The following is an 18,758-nucleotide window of genomic DNA, read 5'->3' as shown; positions in this document are numbered from 1 at the left end:
GACTGTTTTTAATATATAGCTAGTTTTTCTCTCCGTTAATGATAAAGACTGTTTTTAATATATAACTAGTTTTTCTCTCCGTTAATGATAAAGACTGTTTTTAATATATAACTAGTTTTTCTCTCCGTTAATGATAAAGACTGTTTTTAATATATAAGTAGTTTTTCTCTCCGTTAATGATAAAGACTGTTTTTAATATATAAGTAGTTTTTCTCTCCGTTAATGATAAAGACTGTTTTTAATATATAACTAGTTTTTCTCTCCGTTAATTATAAAGACTGTTTTTAATATATAGCTAGTTTTTCTCTCCGTTAATGATAAAGACTGTTTTTAATATATAAGTAGTTTTTCTCTCCGTTAATGATAAAGACTGTTTTTAATATATAAGTAGTTTTTCTCTCCGTTAATGATAAAGACTGTTTTTAATATATAAGTAGTTTTTCTCTCCGTTAATGATAAAGACTGTTTTTAATATATAACTAGTTTTCCTCTCCGTTAATGATAAAGACTGTTTTTAATATATAACTAGTTTTCCTCTCCGTTAATGATAAAGACTGTTTTTAATATATAACTAGTTTTTCTCTCCGTTAATGATTTATCATATTTATTATTGCTGATGCTTATTCTGGTCAAACACTGGTTGTTCCACCAAAGTATCATAATGAAACTGATTAATTTCTAATTCAGATTTTAGCTGAAAGTCTTAGTGTAACATATTTGTTGTTATTATGTATTGTACCAATGAAATGTCCCTATTTTATATTGCATGCTTTGTTGTATTTTTTGTGATAATAGTTCCTCTGAGCTAATGTTTTACAGTTACCTATATACAACAAAAAAGAAACTTTCTTGTATCCTGTATATTTATATGGTGCTATTGAAGGGAAGTAACTCAGAACTGAATATGTTGTCATTATCTGTAGACTAAATAGATCATCGGTATTATCTCAGAGTTCAAGTAGTTGTCATACAAACATGACAGGTTTATAGAAGATAGCATGTTTGTTCATTATAAAAAATGATTTTCTTTTTTTCATTTCTTATAACTGGATATGGCTTGTGGGAACAGATTGTATAAAACCTGTTCCTACAACATTGAACTCTTTTAGAATGGCACGATGAAAAATCTAATCATGAAACATTTTAGTGATAAACGTGCCTGATAGTTTCCATGATTTAAGTCATTGTTTAATTGGTAAGAATGTTGTTCTACTGCACAGGAAATAAAAATGGAAAGAAATGGAAGTATTTTGTAGATAGCAGAAATCTTCCAAAATTAACCTACAGATAGAGAGTAACGGGGAAGAACCTGGAATTTTCAATTCTAACACAACATTTTTATCTTTAAAGAGAGTTATTTTTGATACTGATTAAAACAAGGTAGGATAAATTACATGAGGTTGTACATTCCTGGAGGAAGCAGTGATGCTGACAGATGCTGGTGTGGCTTTGCCAGTAACACACAACCCTATCAACAGCATCTTTATACACCACAAACTTAATGGCAAGATATAAACTTGCACTCGGTGCACATAAGTGTAGGTTTTCCCTACAGACAGGAAACAGCAAGACACACCATTATACTATTCATGATTAATCTTCCAGGAAAAACCAAATCTGTGTCAGAATTTAGACTTGATTTATGGGGAATAGGTTACTTCAGTTATCTCCTTGTTACTGTCAAAAAAAATAAAACCCACCAATATGTAAAATGTTGCAGTATTTTAAAATGATTAGAAAGATAATCCCTAAATATAACTTCATACTTGTTTATATCATTCAGTGTTATCAATGTTACTGTTGATAATAAATTGAAGGAAAGTAGAAGATATTCTGTATCACACAGATTTTAAATATACCTGGGTGATAGAACAATTTATATGTTAATTATACTTGATGTACAGCTCATCACAGTAAGTGTGCACCATACATTAGTTAGTGTGCACCATACATCAGTCAGTGTGCACCATACATCAGTTAGTGTGCACCATACAACAGTTAGTGTGCAACATACATTGGTTAGTGTGCAACATACATCTGTTGGTGTGCAACATGCATCTGTAAGTGTGCAACATACATTGGTTAGTGTGCAACAAACATCTGTTAGTATGCAGCATACATCAGTGTGCAACATACATCAGTTAGTGTGCAACATACATCTGTTAGTATGCAGCATACATCAGTCAGTGTGCACCATACATCAGTTAGTGTGCACTATACATCTGTTGTTGTGCAATATACATTGGTTAGTGTGCAACATACATCTGTTAGTATGCAGCATACATCAGTCATTGTGCACCATACATCAGATAGTGTACAACATACATCAGTCAGTGTGCAACATACATCAGTCAGTGTGCACCATACATCAGTTAGTGTGCAACATACATCTGTTAGTATGCAGCATACATCAGTCAGTGTGCACCATACATCAGTTAGTGTGCACTATACATCTGTTGTTGTGCAATATACATTGGTTAGTGTGCAACATACATCTGTTAGTATGCAGCATACATCAGTTATTGTGCACCATACATCAGATAGTGTGCAACATACATCAGTCAGTGTGCAACATACATCAGTCAGTGTGCACCATACATCAGTCAGTGTGCAACATACATTAGTCAATGTGCACCATACATCAGTTAGTGTGCAATATACATCAGTCAGTGTACAACATACATCAGTTAGTGTGCAACATACATCAGTTAGTGTGCAATATACATGTGTTGGTGTGCAACATACATCTGTTAGTGTGCAGTATGCATCGGTTAGTCTGCAGATACATCAGTAAGCAGGGTACAGCAGTGTGTGTGTTTCAACCTGTTATTAATTTCTTCTTTTTTCATCTCTGGGAATTATTTATAGCTGAACTCATGTACTTTTGCTGGTCTTCCAAATTTAAATCAAAAAGCAATTTAGGGATGTAGCCTGTTATGTTTCACATAGGTTAGGAAGATACGAACTGTCAAAAATAAGAATAGGTAATGAATATGAACATCTGCAATTAGACATTGGATAAGTTAGATTGTGCAGCATAAAAATTGTCAGTATAGAACAAGTGAAAATGTTGCTGATGTAAACTCAAACTAGTTCCAGTGATGATTGGTGACTAAACGTCTTAAGCTGGCCTTCTAAAGATAACAACTTCTGTACAATGCACCTGGAGTTTACACTAGGTAGTGATAAGTCATGCAGTGTATCAAAATAAAGGACTTCCGATAAACTTTTTTATTATGGAAATCTTTCTTAAAGTTATTGGATGTGTACAAGACTGATCAGTGAGGAAGCCAAACTTCACAACCTAGTACAAACACTTGATTCCTAAGGACAACATAAATCACAGATCAGTGATAATCAACCAGGCACTGCCAACCCATTCTCCCTTATTGATGTAAATATACGGTACCCTGTTAGTAGACTTGGGATGACGTCAATGCCACAATACTTATCCATTATTTAGTGTTCACAGGACAGACTCTTTTGGTCAGATGAGAAACCCCAATAACAACATGTACAGGATAGAAACCATATTGTATGATGGTGGAAATATAAGAACTACCAACAGCTAATATAATAGCTTTGTTTAGAAAGAGAACATTTTCTAAAACAACCTTTTGAAGTTTTGCAGTTTTACTAACATTTGAATCAACAGGCTGTCATTATCATGACAATTATGAATGCATCTACATTATCCAATATTCTCATTTTTAAAGATTTTGTTCCTTCTTTTAAAAAATAATAAATCAAACAATAAATATGTAGTAGTTTTCAGTAATAATCCCTGCCCTCTTCCTGTAATAGCCACTCTCAGGTGAAATCAAGTTTGTAAATATCCTGCTAAAATGCCAGGCAAAAACCAAACAAAAAAATTGTTTCATTTCAGAGGAACATGTCTTCAGCATCCATCAGATGTAAAACACTAAAATTTTCTTTTCAAACTCGTTATATTTCTGATCATTGTTTTTAAATTAATTTCTTAGTACAACATTTGCAGATAAATGATTAGAAATCAAAGTAAATGAGATGCCAGTTTTATATTCAAAATTGGGGTAAAGGTTATATAGGTTAGAGGGTAAAGGGCATAGGTTACAGGGTAAAGGATATGATATATTTTCCAGGTTATAAACTGCAACAGTATATAAGCCACAGAGCTGATTATTACTTATTTTAAACGATTTGATCCACATTTTAGCTGCACCAGAATATAAGTCACGCCCATTCTTATGAAGTGGCAACCATTACGTTGACCAAAGTTTGTCCATATAACAGACAACTGAGGACAATTTATCAAAATTGTCAGTGAAACATTTAATAAAGAATGCAAATGAGTTACACACAAATAATCCTTGATTTTAATGACATATTTCAAAAAACGTGAAATAGCAAATATTGCCGGTACGGTTAAATATCAATGAAGGCCATTGCATGCTGACCGAATTCCTGTAGTCCCATATTATTTCTTCTTGTAAGTTACATGAAGCCATTTATATCGTAAACAAGCATGGCGGTCATTCTAAAATTTGCCCAATAACCCGATGACCTATCAATCCCAGGATGCAAAAGACTATTGTAAAATTCCACTATGGCTTCAAAGTAACCACGAAAGTTCAGAAGATGTTATTGTGATGGTCCAGAAGATGTTATCGTGATTCATGTTAAAAGGAATCATCCTGTAAATGATTGCAAATGATGGTTCTAGATGATCTGTTTCAGTCATAAATACGTGACCATCAGGTCACCTACCTTCTCGTACTGGTACACTTCCTGTCTTTTTTGTTTTTGTTTTTTGTTTTCTCCATCCTGTCATCATTGTCTACATATAAGCTGCACCAGTATATAAACCTCATGCCCTGACTCACGGGGAAAAATGGTGCGGCTTATAATCTGCAAAATATGGAAGGTTACATATTAAGGGTTACAGAGTAAAGGTTACAGGTTCAAGAATAGAGGTTATAAGTTACAGAGTAAAGGTTATAGGTTACAGAGTAAAGGTTATAAGTTACAGAGTAAAGGTTAAAGGTTACAGAGTAAAGGTTATAGGTTATAGAGTAAAGGTTATAGGTTACAGAGTAAAGGTTATCAGTTACAGAGTAAAGGTTATAGGTTACAGAGTAAAGGTTACAGATTAAAGAGTAAAGGTTATAAGTTACAGAGTAAAGGTTATAGGTTACAGAGTAAAGGTTATAGGTTACAGAGTAAAGGTTATAGGTTACAGAGTAATGCGTATTGGTTACAGTGTAAATGGTATTGGTTACAGTGTAAAAGGTATAGGGTAAATGTGGTTACTGCTGAAGAAAATGTCTATTTTCGCATAGAAATTGAAGTTTGTCGATATCACAAATTGAATAAATACTCTTTTCCTTCCAAGGAGTTCTGAAAAGGCTCCAAATGATGGAATTCCTAATACAATCAGACTTACTAAATCACATGCAAATTAGGCAGCTATATTTAGCCTTCTAATCCCATAATGCTTTGCATATTGCATTTGGTGCATCCTGCTTGATCGATCATCTTGATAAGTACTGATGTCAGTTGAGTATTATACCGTAGTACAATGGCAGTGTCTGTAATGACATGGAGATATTTGTAATGTTGTACAAGAATTAATGCACTGTTCATGCCATGATAAAAATGAAATAAAACCTGACTGTGTCACTACTTGCCGAAATTTCGGTACACTCTCTGTTTTGCTGACGTAGTCTCATTTTTGATACACACTATTTTAAATAAAGCTTTCAATAGTTCTAAGGAAAGTATTTTCTTGGTCAAATTGAACACTTAATTTTACAATATGGTTAAGAAAATGGGAAAAGCTATGGGAGGGCAATGCCTGTTTATGTTTTATTAGGTGAGCCGTGACCACGTTTGAAGTGTACAGTAGTTAGAATTTATCTTTCATAAGTCAGGGGAGAGGTAATGGTTATGGGCAAAAAGTGATAGATTAAGCATTAAAGGTAACAGTTTAAGGAGTGACGGTTGTAGGTTAAGAGGTAAAAGTTGAAGTTTTAGGAGTAAAGGTTAAAGGCTAAGGGATAAAGGTTATAGCTTAAGAGATAAGATCATATATTAAGGTTTGAAGTTGAAAGGTTTTTGTAATCAGTGGTGGACAAGCTCATGAACTCAACTTGCAGATCGAAATAACTCCCAGCTATTGGCAATATTTTAGAGTGTTATTTAAAATGTAATTTTGATTGTGTGCAAAGTAAGGGCTATAGTTTGGAATTGCTCATTACCTCCCAAGTTTTCACATTTGATACCCTGGAGCATTGCTGCATATTGGCTGCATTCTGTTTTCACATGGCATCAATTGCTTTCCCCAGCACTAAAATTCAATTGGTAAAAAACGATGATCTGTTGGCATGTCTTGATTGAGAGGAATACAAGCTGTAGCTGGAGAATATGTGGTTGAAACAGGCAAAATTTCTGTACTGGCCAAAACATTTAATATCTTTCTTAAAGGAAAATCAAGGAATGTGTATCTATCTCTAATAGCAAGCAATCATAAGGAGAAGTCATGAAAATACCTTGCTCTTCAATAAAGTTTACTGTATACTTCACACCTCTCACTATGGAAAAGTGTGGGTAATATATCATTTGCTACCACAGTCCACTGCACACCTAATCTGGGATCTTCACAGATGTCTATACAGTTACAATTAAATGTCTATGACATCCTTATACTAGAAACTTAAACTTTTAAGACATGCATTCTTTAACACAATTAACCATGTGGATTTTACTCATTGTAAATGATACATTATATATGTTAGCACAGAACGTTTCGGTGCGAAAAGGTTACACTACATAACAGAAAGGCATTAATTATAATGAAATCCCCAGTGCAGATATATCAAAGTGTATTGGCCGAGGAGTTGATCAGTGACCAGCTTAACTTAAACAAATGGTGTGTTGTTGGTCATTTGTTTGACACGGATACAAATGCTGTGTTAGATGGATAAAGGTCACATCTAGTGATTCCGAGCTTTCTGACTCTCTGTCAATATGGGGACCAGCAGTAATACCAAGGGTCAGGTAGTAATGTCATACTATTGAGTGGGTGGGTTCCTGCGGGAATCATTTCACACTCCAATCGCAGCTGGTGATCACAGCCATCATCTCGTATTTAACAAGAAGTTAATTGCATAATATCTGGTGACTGTTGTGAACTTCTATAAATGTAGAAAACCACCAAAAATCCCCCTTCTTACCAACATAACGTGTCTTTGGGTTGGTTATTTTTTCTGGCTTTTTTTGTCGTTATTATTTTAGCCTTCATTGACATTTCTCTAAGAACAGGAAATATTACCCATTAAAGTTACAACTGTTTACCATTAAAGTTACAACTGTTACCCATTAAAGTTACAACTGTTACCTAGGGTATTTAAATTTTATCTAAGGTTATTGATGTTCGAGGTTACCCAACAACAGTACCTGTTTCCAGTCAAAGTTGGTCGTAGTAAATCAGTGTGTTTTTTTCTATAAATGTCACTCCTTCGACTGTAGAACACTACAAAACAAAGCTATATTAGGATTGTGGTAATGTTGATGGATTGTTGGTAAGTGTTATAAGTATTCAGTGTGTATGGGCCAGGCCTCCTCGCTGAACTTACCAACATTTCTGTGACATTTGTTAGGAGCTTCATGGCAGCATTGGATGAATCAATCTGTTTCAATGGGTGACATCCAAATAATCAACTACAACCTTTATTTAATAATGACTGATTGTTTTTTAAGCACTTGAGAAAACATTTAAGTAAACAAATCCAGATTTTTTTTTTTTCTTTTCATAGAAATAATTTTTGGCTGAAGTGATCAGGATTATATTGATCCTTTATAAATCCCACATGTGGCAAATGGAAGAAAATGCGTACTGTCATTAATTAGACTATCCACTGTCTCCAGTAGAATGCCCACTGTTGCCCTGTAGACAGTCCACTGTTTCCTCTAGTTCTGTGATATCTGTACTATCACCCACACCTTTGTTTCCTCTAGTTCTGTGATATCTGAACTACCACCCACACCTTTGTTTCCTCTAGTTCTGTGATATCTGTACTATCACCCACACCTTTGTTTCCTCTAGTTCTGTGATATCTGAACTACCACCCACACCTTTGTTTCCTCTAGTTCTGTGATATCTGTACTATCACCCACACCTTTGTTTCCCCTAGTTCTGTGATATCTGTACTATCACCCACACCTTTGTTTCCCCTAGTTCTGTGATATCTGTACTATCACCCACACCTTTGTTTCCTCTAGTTCTGTGATATCTGTACTATCACCCACACCTTTGTTTCATCTAGTTCTGTGATATCTGTACTACCACCCACACCTTTGTTTCATCTTGTTCTGTGATATCTGTACTATCACCCACACCTTTGTTTCCTCTTGTTCTGTGATATCTGTACTACCACCCACACCTTTGTTTCCTCTAGTTCTGTGATATCTGTACTACCACCCACACCTTTGTTTCCGCTGATGCCGCACAATCATTGATTTAGTATGAGTGGTTTTCTCTAAATGCAGTTTACAAGCATTCCTTCAGACAGTAACTCATGAAAGAGGAAGCGCTGGTATTAAAATGGGGTAAAAGATGTCTTTCCTGTGTAAAATATCTGCTTAAATTCAGGGGGTTTATCACCAACTTTATAGAATAACTTTCAGTTTTCTGGATTGTTGGATTTTTAATATGCTCAGTTTCTATGTCATCTATTTATAATTTGTCTTTAACTTCCCCCTGAAATAATAACGTTGGTTTTAGTCAAGAAAAGCAGAATCAGTCAGTATGATTTTTAACAATCATCTTACAGATGTATTTTGTTACTTGTAGAAAACGTGAAGTAAGATGTAACATATGATCTGTTCCATACCTAGGTTGAGTAAGAAGTTACATGATCTGAGAGATAAATGTTTAGAGCTACTATTAATTGAGTTGTTATTGCTGATGCCTGGATTCCAATTTGGACACATTCATAGGGAATGTATTGCCTTTCGACATACTAGCCCATACAAAGGATCCTCCATTCCTACCAGGACAAAAGGATATAGGTTCAGCCTCTATAATTAACAGCCCGACTGTGGGTCTTGGAGACTAGATGTATATAGATTTCCATGTTGAACTCCTCAATAATCACTCGTAAGAAGTTGGAAGTACCACTTGGGTAGATAAATTACTATGAATGACCTTGTGATGGCACCAGTCATTGGTCGCACTAGACAAGGTGCCAGGATTGTATAAGAAAGAGAAGCGGTTCATCCGTGGCCAAATATTGAACCCTGATACTACAGAACATCTACATCTCCTGTTCCATGATTTTAGATTCATAAGGATTGAATTACTGATCCCCTAGTTTGATTAATGAGGCTATTCATAAGAATTCTGCATATGTTTTGTTATTTATATCTAATCAAACTTGTATACAAATGGTCTTTATTGTCATCACAACACAGAGATGAAACAGTGGTTTTGGAAAGGAATGTGTTGGGAGTGGGAGGAGGGGAGGAAAAAACAATTTTCCACCGACTCAATCAAAATACATCCCACCATCACCACAACCCTACTGCCCGAATCTTCCACTTTAATAGAGATTTATTAGGTTTCTGATGAATCCATTATACTTTTATGTGTGTGTGTTTTTACTGCCTCACACTTGACAAGGTTTAAATTTGCCTTCATCTTGAATAATTCTAAAATATTCACTGTGAAATGATAACCCTTTTTCATACCTCTTCAGTTTGGTGGGTTGAGGTAATACTCAAAAACAAAGCTGTATTGTCTGTTAAATATTTCAACAATATTTAGGAGGTCACATCCTGCAGATCTTGTGAACAGGTTCTCAAGCGTTATATGTAATGGAGAATCTGGAGTGAACAGGTTCTCTAGCGGTATATATAATGGAGAATCTGGAGTGAACAGATTCTCTAGCTGTTTATATAACAGGTAATCTGGAGTGAACAGGTTCTCTAGCTGTATATGTGACAGAGAATCTGGAGTGAACAGGTTCTCTAGCTGTATATATAACAGATAATATATATATATAAGGAGAATCTGGAGTGAACAGGTTCTCTAGCTGTTTATATAATCTTCTAGCTATATATAATGTATATGTGTTTACAGAGAATCTGGAACAGGTACTCTAGCTGTTTATATAACATTTAATCTGGAGTGAACAGGTTCTCTAGCTGTATATATAATAGAGAATCTGGAGTAAACAGGTTCTCTAGCTGTTTATATAACCGATAATCTGGAGTGAACAGGTTCTCTAGCTGTTTATATAACAGATAATCTGGAGTGAACAGGTTCTCTAGCTGTTTATATAACAGATAATCTGGAGTGAACAGGTTCTCTATAACAGATAATCTGGAGCTGTTCTCTATATATAACCGACAGATATAACAGATAATCTGGAGTGAACAGGTTCTCTAGCTGTTTATATAACAGATAATCTGGAGTGAACAGGTTCTCTAGCTGTATATATAGTGAACAGGTACTCTAATATATAACAGGTAATCTGGAGTGAACAGGTTCTCTAGCTGTATATGTGACAGAGAATCTGGAGTGAACAGGTTCTCTAGCTGTATATATAACAGATAATCTGGAGTGAACAGGTTCTCTAGCTGTATATGTGACAGAGAATCTGGAGTGAACAGGTTCTCTAGCTGTTTATATAACAGATAATCTGGAGTGAACAGATTCTCTAGCTGTATATATAACAGATAATCTGGAGTGAACAGATTCTCTAGCTGTATATATAATAGAGAATCTGGTGTGAACAGGTTCTCTAGCGGTATATATAATGGAGAATCTGGAGTGAACAGGTTCTCTAGCTGTTTATATCACCGATAATCTGGAGTGAACAGGTTCTCTAGCTGTATATGTGACAGAGAATCTGGAGTGAACAGGTACTCTAGCTGTTTATATAACCAATAATCTGGAGTGAACAGGTTCTCTAGCTGTATATATAATAGAGAATCTGGAGTAAACAGGTTCTCTAGCTGTTTATATAACCGATAATCTGGAGTGAACAGGATCTCTAGCTGTTTATATAACAGATAATCTGGAGTGAACAGGTACTCTAGCTGTATATATAACAGATAATCTGGAGTGAACAGGTTCTCTAGCTGTTTATATAACAGATAATCTGGAGTGAACAGGTTCTCTAGCTGTATATATAATAGAGAATCTGGAGTAAACAGGTTCTCTAGCTGTTTATATAACCGATAATCTGGAGTGAACAGGTTCTCTGGAGTGAACAGGTTCTCTAGCTGTATATGTGACAGAGAATCTGGAGTGAACAGGTTCTCTAGCGGTATATATAATAGAGAATCTGGTGTGAACAGGTTCTCTAGCGGTATATATAATGGAGAATCTGGAGTGAACAGGTTATCTAGCTGTTTATATAAGTGAACAGATAATCTGGAGTGAACAGGTACTCTAGCTGTTTATATAACAGATAATCTGGAGTGAACAGGTTCTCTAGCTGTATATATAACAGATAATCTGGAGTGAACAGGTTCTCTAGCTGTATATATAACAGATAATCTGGAGTGAACAGGTTCTCTAGCTGTTTATATAACAGATAATCTGGAGTGAACAGGTTCTCTAGCTGTATATATAATAGAGAATCTGGAGTGAACAGGTACTCTAGCTGTTTATATAACCGATAATCTGGAGTGAACAGGTTCTCTAGCTGTATATATAACAGATAATCTCCAGTGATCATAGGCTCTCTGTATATATATATAACAGAGTTAGAATCTATTGAAGAGGTTTTAATTGTCAGACACAATTTAGTACACAAACACTCAATCTGAAATGTAAATGGCAAGTATTGATTTCAGGAAAGTAGAGAAATAAAAGTAAATGTCAGATTGGATTCCTTGTTGTTGAGAACCATTCATGGAAGTGAAGTAGGTGGCATAGGATTCTTTGTACCTGTTGTATAGACCTGCGTTGTACAGAATTAGGTCACATTGGATTTCTTGTAACTGGTGGAGAAATTTCCATGGTACAGGAATAGGTCAAATTTGATTCCTGATATCTGTTGTCAAGAGACTTCCTTGGTAGAGAAATAGGTCACATTGATTCCTAGTACCTGTTATAGAGACTTTTGTGGTAGAGAAATAGGTCACATTGATTCCTAGTACCTGTTATAGAGAGACTTTTGTGATAGAGAAATAGGTCACATTGATTCCTAGTACCTGTTATGGAGACTTTTGTGGTAGAAAAATAGGTCACATTGATTCCTAGTACCTGTTATAGAGACTTTTGTGATAGAGAAATAGGTCACATTGATTCCTAGTACCTGTTATAGAGAGACTTTTGTGGTAGAGAAATAGGTCACATTGATTCCTAGTACCTGTTATAGAGACTTTTGTGGTAGAGAAATAGGTCACATTGTATCATTATATCAAGATATATATGATATGTGTAAACATAGTTTACCCTGGGTGTATCATTACTACAGGATATATACGGTATGTGTAAACATAGTTTACCCTGGGTGTATCATTACTACAGGATATATAGGTATGTGTAAACATAGTTTACACTGGGTGTATCAATACTACAGGATATATACGGTATGTGTAAACATAGTTTACCCTGGGTGTATCATTACTACAGGATATATAGGTATGTGTAAACATAGTTTACCCTGGGTGTATCAGTACTACAGGATATATAGGTATGTGTAAACATAGCTTACCCTGGGTGTATCATTAGTACAGGATATATAGGTATGTGTAAACATAGTTTACCCTGGGTGTATCATTACTACAGGATATATAGGTATGTGTAAACATAGCTTACCCTGGGTGTATCATTAGTACAGGATATATAGGTATGTGTAAACATAGTTTACCCTGGGTGTATCAATACTACAGGATATTTACCGTATGTGTAACCCTGAGTGTCACTACTGTATATTTTCCATTGCTTTAATTTCAAAACCATTTTGGAAAGTAGGAGTATAATAGATTGAACAACAATTCATTGGCTATAGTTTGAATTTAAATTCAAGGCCAGACAGTCAGAGTGAAGGTATTGAACATCTGAAACACAAGGTCCCTGTGGTATCATTAATGAGAAACATTCAATATATCCAAGGTTGTTTAAATTGGATCCTTAAATCATGACAATTTTTTAGTTAAGTGTATTGCATACTTTTACAAAGAGATTGTATAATTCTGAGACTGTGAAAATAAACTAAAGATTTGGGAGAAATGACTGTACACAATTATCGGTAGCTAAATCACACTGTGGTGTTTACCTGCTTGCCTCTCCAGAATGGAGCTGCAGCCCTTCAACTGTATTTATGGTGATGGTTTTATAAGTTACCACGCATTTCCAAAAGTAATTATGGACAGCCTCATCATCTACATTCACCTTGAACATTCACAAAACTCAAGATATCAATAAATCTTTCTTGTTTTACCTTGACCTTCAAGATTCCTGTTAACATACTTGTAAGGATATATAAATCTTTCTTGTTTTTACCTTGACCTTCAAGATTCCAGAAAACATTCTTGTAAGCATATTTATATTTTTTGTTTGTTTTCACCTTGACCTTCAAGATTCCTGTTAACATACTTGTACAATTTTTTGTTTGTTTTCACCTTGACCTTCAAGATTCCTGTTAACATACTTGTAAGGATATATAAATCTTTCTTGTTTTTACCTTGACCTTCAAGATTCCAGAAAACATTCTTGTAAGCATATTTATATACAATTTTTTGTTTGTTTTCACCTTGACCTTCAAGATTCCTGTTAACATACTTGTAAGGATATATAAATCTTTCTTGTTTTTACCTTGACCTTCAAGATTCCAGAAAACATTCTTGTAAGCATATTTATATACAATTTTTTGTTTGTTTTCACCTTGACCTTCAAGATTCCTGTTAACATACTTGTAAGGATATATAAATCTTTCTTGTTTTTACCTTGACCTTCAAGATTCCTGTTAACATACTTGTAAGGATATATAAATCTTTCTTGTTTTACCTTGACCTTCAAGATTCCTGTTAACATACTTGTAAGGATATATAAATCTTTCTTGTTTTACCTTGACCTTCAAGATTCCTGTTAACATACTTGTAAGGATATATAAATCTTTCTTGTTTTACCTTGACCTTCAAGATTCCTGTTAACATACTTGTAAGGATATATAAATCTTTCTTGTTTTACCTTGACCTTTAAATTTCCTGATAACATGCAGGATTCCACCTGTTACAGGTGGATCGGGATTTGATTTGCTAAGGATGTGCCAAGATTTGACCTACCATGTGGGTCAAGATTTCACCAGGCACAGTCGTAGCGAAAACTTCATGCATCAATCAGATTTTTAAAAATAATTTGTTACAGGTCAAAAGTATTCTCCTGGCTGAGCAACATTTTAAGCATAGATTTGTTTTTGTGTTTTTCAGGATGTTCTTAGAAAAGACAAGTTGTCCAGATTTAGTTCATCCTGTCCATCACTTGAAGTAGAGGGACTTCTACCGTCTGGTATAGATGAAGGTTAGTAATTTTATAGATTTTTATTAAGTGATCAAACTTTGAATTCAATAGTGTAGATGTGATTTGCGATTCTATGTATTCAGGCATTCCCATGAAGTACCAGTATCAGTATAGCTGTTGTAAACAAACACAAGATTTTATGGATATGGGGTATTTCAGTGAACTAAATTTAAATATATTTTGCAACAATTAAGTTATGAATTGTCAGACATAAATGATTTACTTATGATTTTGCTGAACATAAGTTGACACCTTTATAGGCTACCATCATCAAATTGTTCTGTGTCAGTAGTCTGTCATTCATCAATAAACAGGTCTTGTTATGGTTATTTCTTGAGAAAATCCTTGTTTTACTATTTTGATCTTGGGACTGATCAGAAAAAAACAAAATTATTAATTAGCAGCTATCTTGAATTTCAACTGAAATTTTGTTATCACTTTCTTGAGAGGTACTCAATAAATCTATGACAAATCTCTTTTGTGTATAGGTGCCCTTTAGTACTTAGTTGTGCCATTCTGATTTTGGCACTGATCAGAGAAAGAAAATGACTGACTGGTGACAATATTGGATTTGGAAACAATCTTATTGAAGCACAAGTACCTTTATCTGATAATACACTGTTAAGCATTGTCACTCTCAATACACAGTGTTTGGCACTGTTATAAATACAGAGTTAAGCATTGTTTCTGCTCTCAGGAAGCACAGAGTTAGGCACTTTTACTTCTATCAGGAAACACAGAGTTAGGCACTTTTACTTCTATCAGGAAACACAGAGTTAGTCACTCTTACTTCTATCAGGAAACACAGAGTTAGGCACTTTTACTTCTATCAGGAAACACAGAGTTAGGCACTCTTACTTCTATCAGGAAACACAGAGTTAGGCACTTTTACTTCTATCAGGAAACACAGAGTTAGGCACTCTTACTTCTATCAGGAAACACAGAGTTAGGCACTTTTACTTCTATCAGGAAACACAGAGTTAGGCACTTTTACTTCTATCAGGAAACACAGAGTTAGGCACTTTTACTTCTATCAGGAAACACAGAGTTAGGCACTTTTACTTCTATCAGGAAGCACAGAGTTAGGCACTTTTACTTCTATCAGGAAACACAGAGTTAGGCACTCTTACTTCTATCAGGAAACACAGAGTTAGGCACTTTTACTTCTATCAGGAAACACAGAGTTAGGCACTTTTACTTCTATCAGGAAACACAGAGTTAGGCACTCTTACTTCTATCAGGAAACACAGAGTTAGGCACTCTTACTTCTATCAGGAAACACAGAGTTAGGCACTCTTACTTCTATCAGGAAACACAGAGTTAGGCACTTTTACTTCTATCAGGAAACACAGAGTTAGGCACTTTTACTTCTATCAGGAAACACAGAGTTAGGCACTTTTACTTCTATCAGGAAACACAGAGTTAGGCACTTTTACTTCTATCAGGAAACACAGAGTTAGGCACTGTAACTTCTATAAGGAAACACAGAGTTAGTCACTCTTACTTCTATCAGGAAACACAGAGTTAGGCACTTTTACTTCTATCAGGAAACACAGAGTTAGGCACTTTTACTTCTATCAGGAAACACAGAGTTAGGCACTTTTACTTCTATCAGGAAACACAGAGTTAGGCACTGTAACTTCTATAAGGAAACACAGAGTTAGGCACTTTTACTTCTATCAGGAAACACAGAGTTAGGCACTTTTACTTCTATCAGGAAACACAGAGTTAGGCACTCTTACTTCTATCAGGAAACACAGAGTTAGGCACTTTTACTTCTATCAGGAAGCACAGAGTTAGGCACTCTTACTTCTATCAGGAAACACAGAGTTAGGCACTCTTACTTCTATCAGGAAACACAGAGTTAGGCACACTTACTTCTATCAGGAAACACAGAGTTAGGCACTTTTACTTCTATCAGGAAACACAGAGTTAGGCACTTTTACTTCTATCAGGAAACACAGAGTTAGGCACTTTTACTTCTATCAGGAAACACAGAGTTAGGCATTTTTACTTCTATCAGGAAGCACAGAGTTAGGCACTTTTACTTCTATCAGGACACTCAGAGTTAGTCATTTTTACTTCTATCAGGAAACACAGAGTTAGGCACTTTTACTTCTATCAGGAAACACAGAGTTAGGCACTTTTACTTCTATCAGGAAACACAGAGTTAGGCACTCTTACTTCTATCAGGAAACACAGAGTTAGGCACTTTTACTTCTATCAGGAAACACAGAGTTAGGCACTTTTACTTCTATCAGGAAGCACAGAGTTAGGCACTTTTACTTCTATCAGGAAACACAGAGTTAGGCACTTTTACTTCTATCAGGAAACACAGAGTTAGGCACTTTTACTTCTATCAGGAAGCACACAGTTAGGCACTTTTATTTCTATCAGGAAACACAGAGTTAGGCACTTTTATTTCTACTTCTATCAGGAAACACAGAGTTAGGCACTTTTACTTCTATCAGGAAGCACAGAGTTAGGCACTTTTACTTCTATCAGGAAGCACAGAGTTAGGCACTTTTACTTCTATCAGGAAGCACAGAGTTAGGCACTTTTACTTCTATCAGGAAGCACAGAGTTAGGCACTTTTACTTCTATCAGGAAACACAGAGTTAGGCACTTTTACTTCTATCAGGAAACACAGAGTTAGGCACTTTTACTTCTATCAGGAAACACAGAGTTAGGCACTTTTACTTCTATCAGGAAACACAGAGTTAGGCACTTTTACTTCTATCAGGAAGCACAGAGTTAGGCACTCTTACTTCTATCAGGAAGCACAGAGTTAGGCACTTTTACTTCTATCAGGAAACACAGAGTTAGTCACTCTTACTTCACTTTTACTCTAGGAAGCACAGAGTTAGGCACTTTTACTTCTATCAGGAAGCACAGAGTAAGGCATTTTTACTTCTATCAGGAAACACAGAGTTAAGAATTGACTTGTATTGGGTTATTATCATGGTTAAGTTAAATTTCTGCTTTTCGGTTTTTATGTTAACTCAAATCTGAAGCTAAAAGAAGTGTAAATGAGAGCAGATAGTAATGTAGTCCCAATTATTACTAGCTAGAAAGTTGCATAAACTCTCCCTGAACAGCAGTGTTGTCCCAAATGATAATTAAAGTGTTATACATCTTATAAGTCTGTTCACATTTCTTATTTCAGATCACCACAATTCTATGCTTAACTTGTCAAAAGATGAGGAGCATGCAGGCGCGTCCCCACAGTTGGCCCAGGAGTCACCCTCCGATAGTGAGGAGACCACAGATAGCCCCTACATCACAGAACCCTCCCAGGACACAAGCGTCCAGATCTGTATAAACGGCATCACTGTCGATCACTCCAGTGATTTTACACTTGATGCCAGCTTGAACCGCTTTTTGCGGGATTTTTACGGCGGCAACACTCCTGGAGTTCGAAGAAGAAGTTGGGGTGGCAACTTTTTGGAGGGCCAGAAACTCCAGGTTCGCCATGCCATACATGAAGGGTCACTCAGTGCAAAGAGGTGAGGAAGTAGGTTATTAATGGGGAAGGTCATAGGGTCACCAACCTGTAAAGGTCAAACAGTCAGAATAAACAAAGGAGTTAGAGAAATATACAGTGATGGATGTGATCCTAAATGATGATATTTAAAAGTAATATAAGCTTATTACATAAGATAAGATTTTTTATCTACAACCCACACAGGTGTTAGGTAGTGGATATATTATCTTTGGATAATATTACCTATTGAACTCCAGCCTCTCTGGGTTAACAGAAAGAAGGAGGTTACCAGGCAGGTAATTGTGGTTTATCGCTATGCCAACATCACCCTTATAGCCTTATATTTTTATGGTAATGAGTGATAGAGGAAGTGACAGATCTCGCCAACCTACTAACAGAACATTTCTAACTAGATAGACTTTAATGACAATCCATTTGATGGCCTGTTTGAACGGTTGCCAGGTATAATAAACGACCTTTCACATTCTAGCCATGGTCAGAATTCCGGCCAGGGATCACTGCATGGCTACCTCCATCTGCTCCAACGTATGTCAAAATTGGTTACTTAGTTCGTATAACTGTGTCAGTGTTGTAGTCGGAACCTTGACATTCAAAATCATAAGATGTGTATGGTACCATTTGTAAAGCCTTTAGTGTTCAAAAGTAACTATTTATCAGAAGTTGTTGGTATTTACAGGTTACATATATGTAACATTTTAGTAAAATCTTCAACTAAAGTCCAGTTCCCATCAAAGTTTT

The 18,758-nt window shown here is 35.5% G+C and overlaps 1 protein-coding gene across 1 annotated transcript in view; it reads left to right on the top strand.

Moving 5' to 3' along the window:
• LOC132550631 (A-kinase anchor protein 13-like) overlaps positions 1 to 18,758 on the top strand; it is a 170,851-nt gene that overhangs the window by 55,259 nt on the left and 96,834 nt on the right. Inside the window, exons 8-9 of the mRNA XM_060214723.1 lie at positions 14,425 to 14,515; positions 17,682 to 18,021. Of these exons, the coding sequence (XP_060070706.1) occupies positions 14,425 to 14,515; positions 17,682 to 18,021 (431 nt within the window). The remainder of the gene's footprint in view (positions 1 to 14,424; positions 14,516 to 17,681; positions 18,022 to 18,758) is intronic.

The sequence above is a fragment of the Ylistrum balloti genome, unplaced genomic scaffold (genome assembly GCF_031769215.1).
Source record: "Ylistrum balloti isolate Yb309-2 unplaced genomic scaffold, AGI_CSIRO_Ybal_v1 Utg370136, whole genome shotgun sequence".
NCBI classification, from domain to species: domain Eukaryota; kingdom Metazoa; phylum Mollusca; class Bivalvia; order Pectinida; family Pectinidae; genus Ylistrum; species Ylistrum balloti.
Note: the sequence above shows the minus strand (reverse complement) of the source record. Positions and strands in the feature narration are given on the sequence as shown.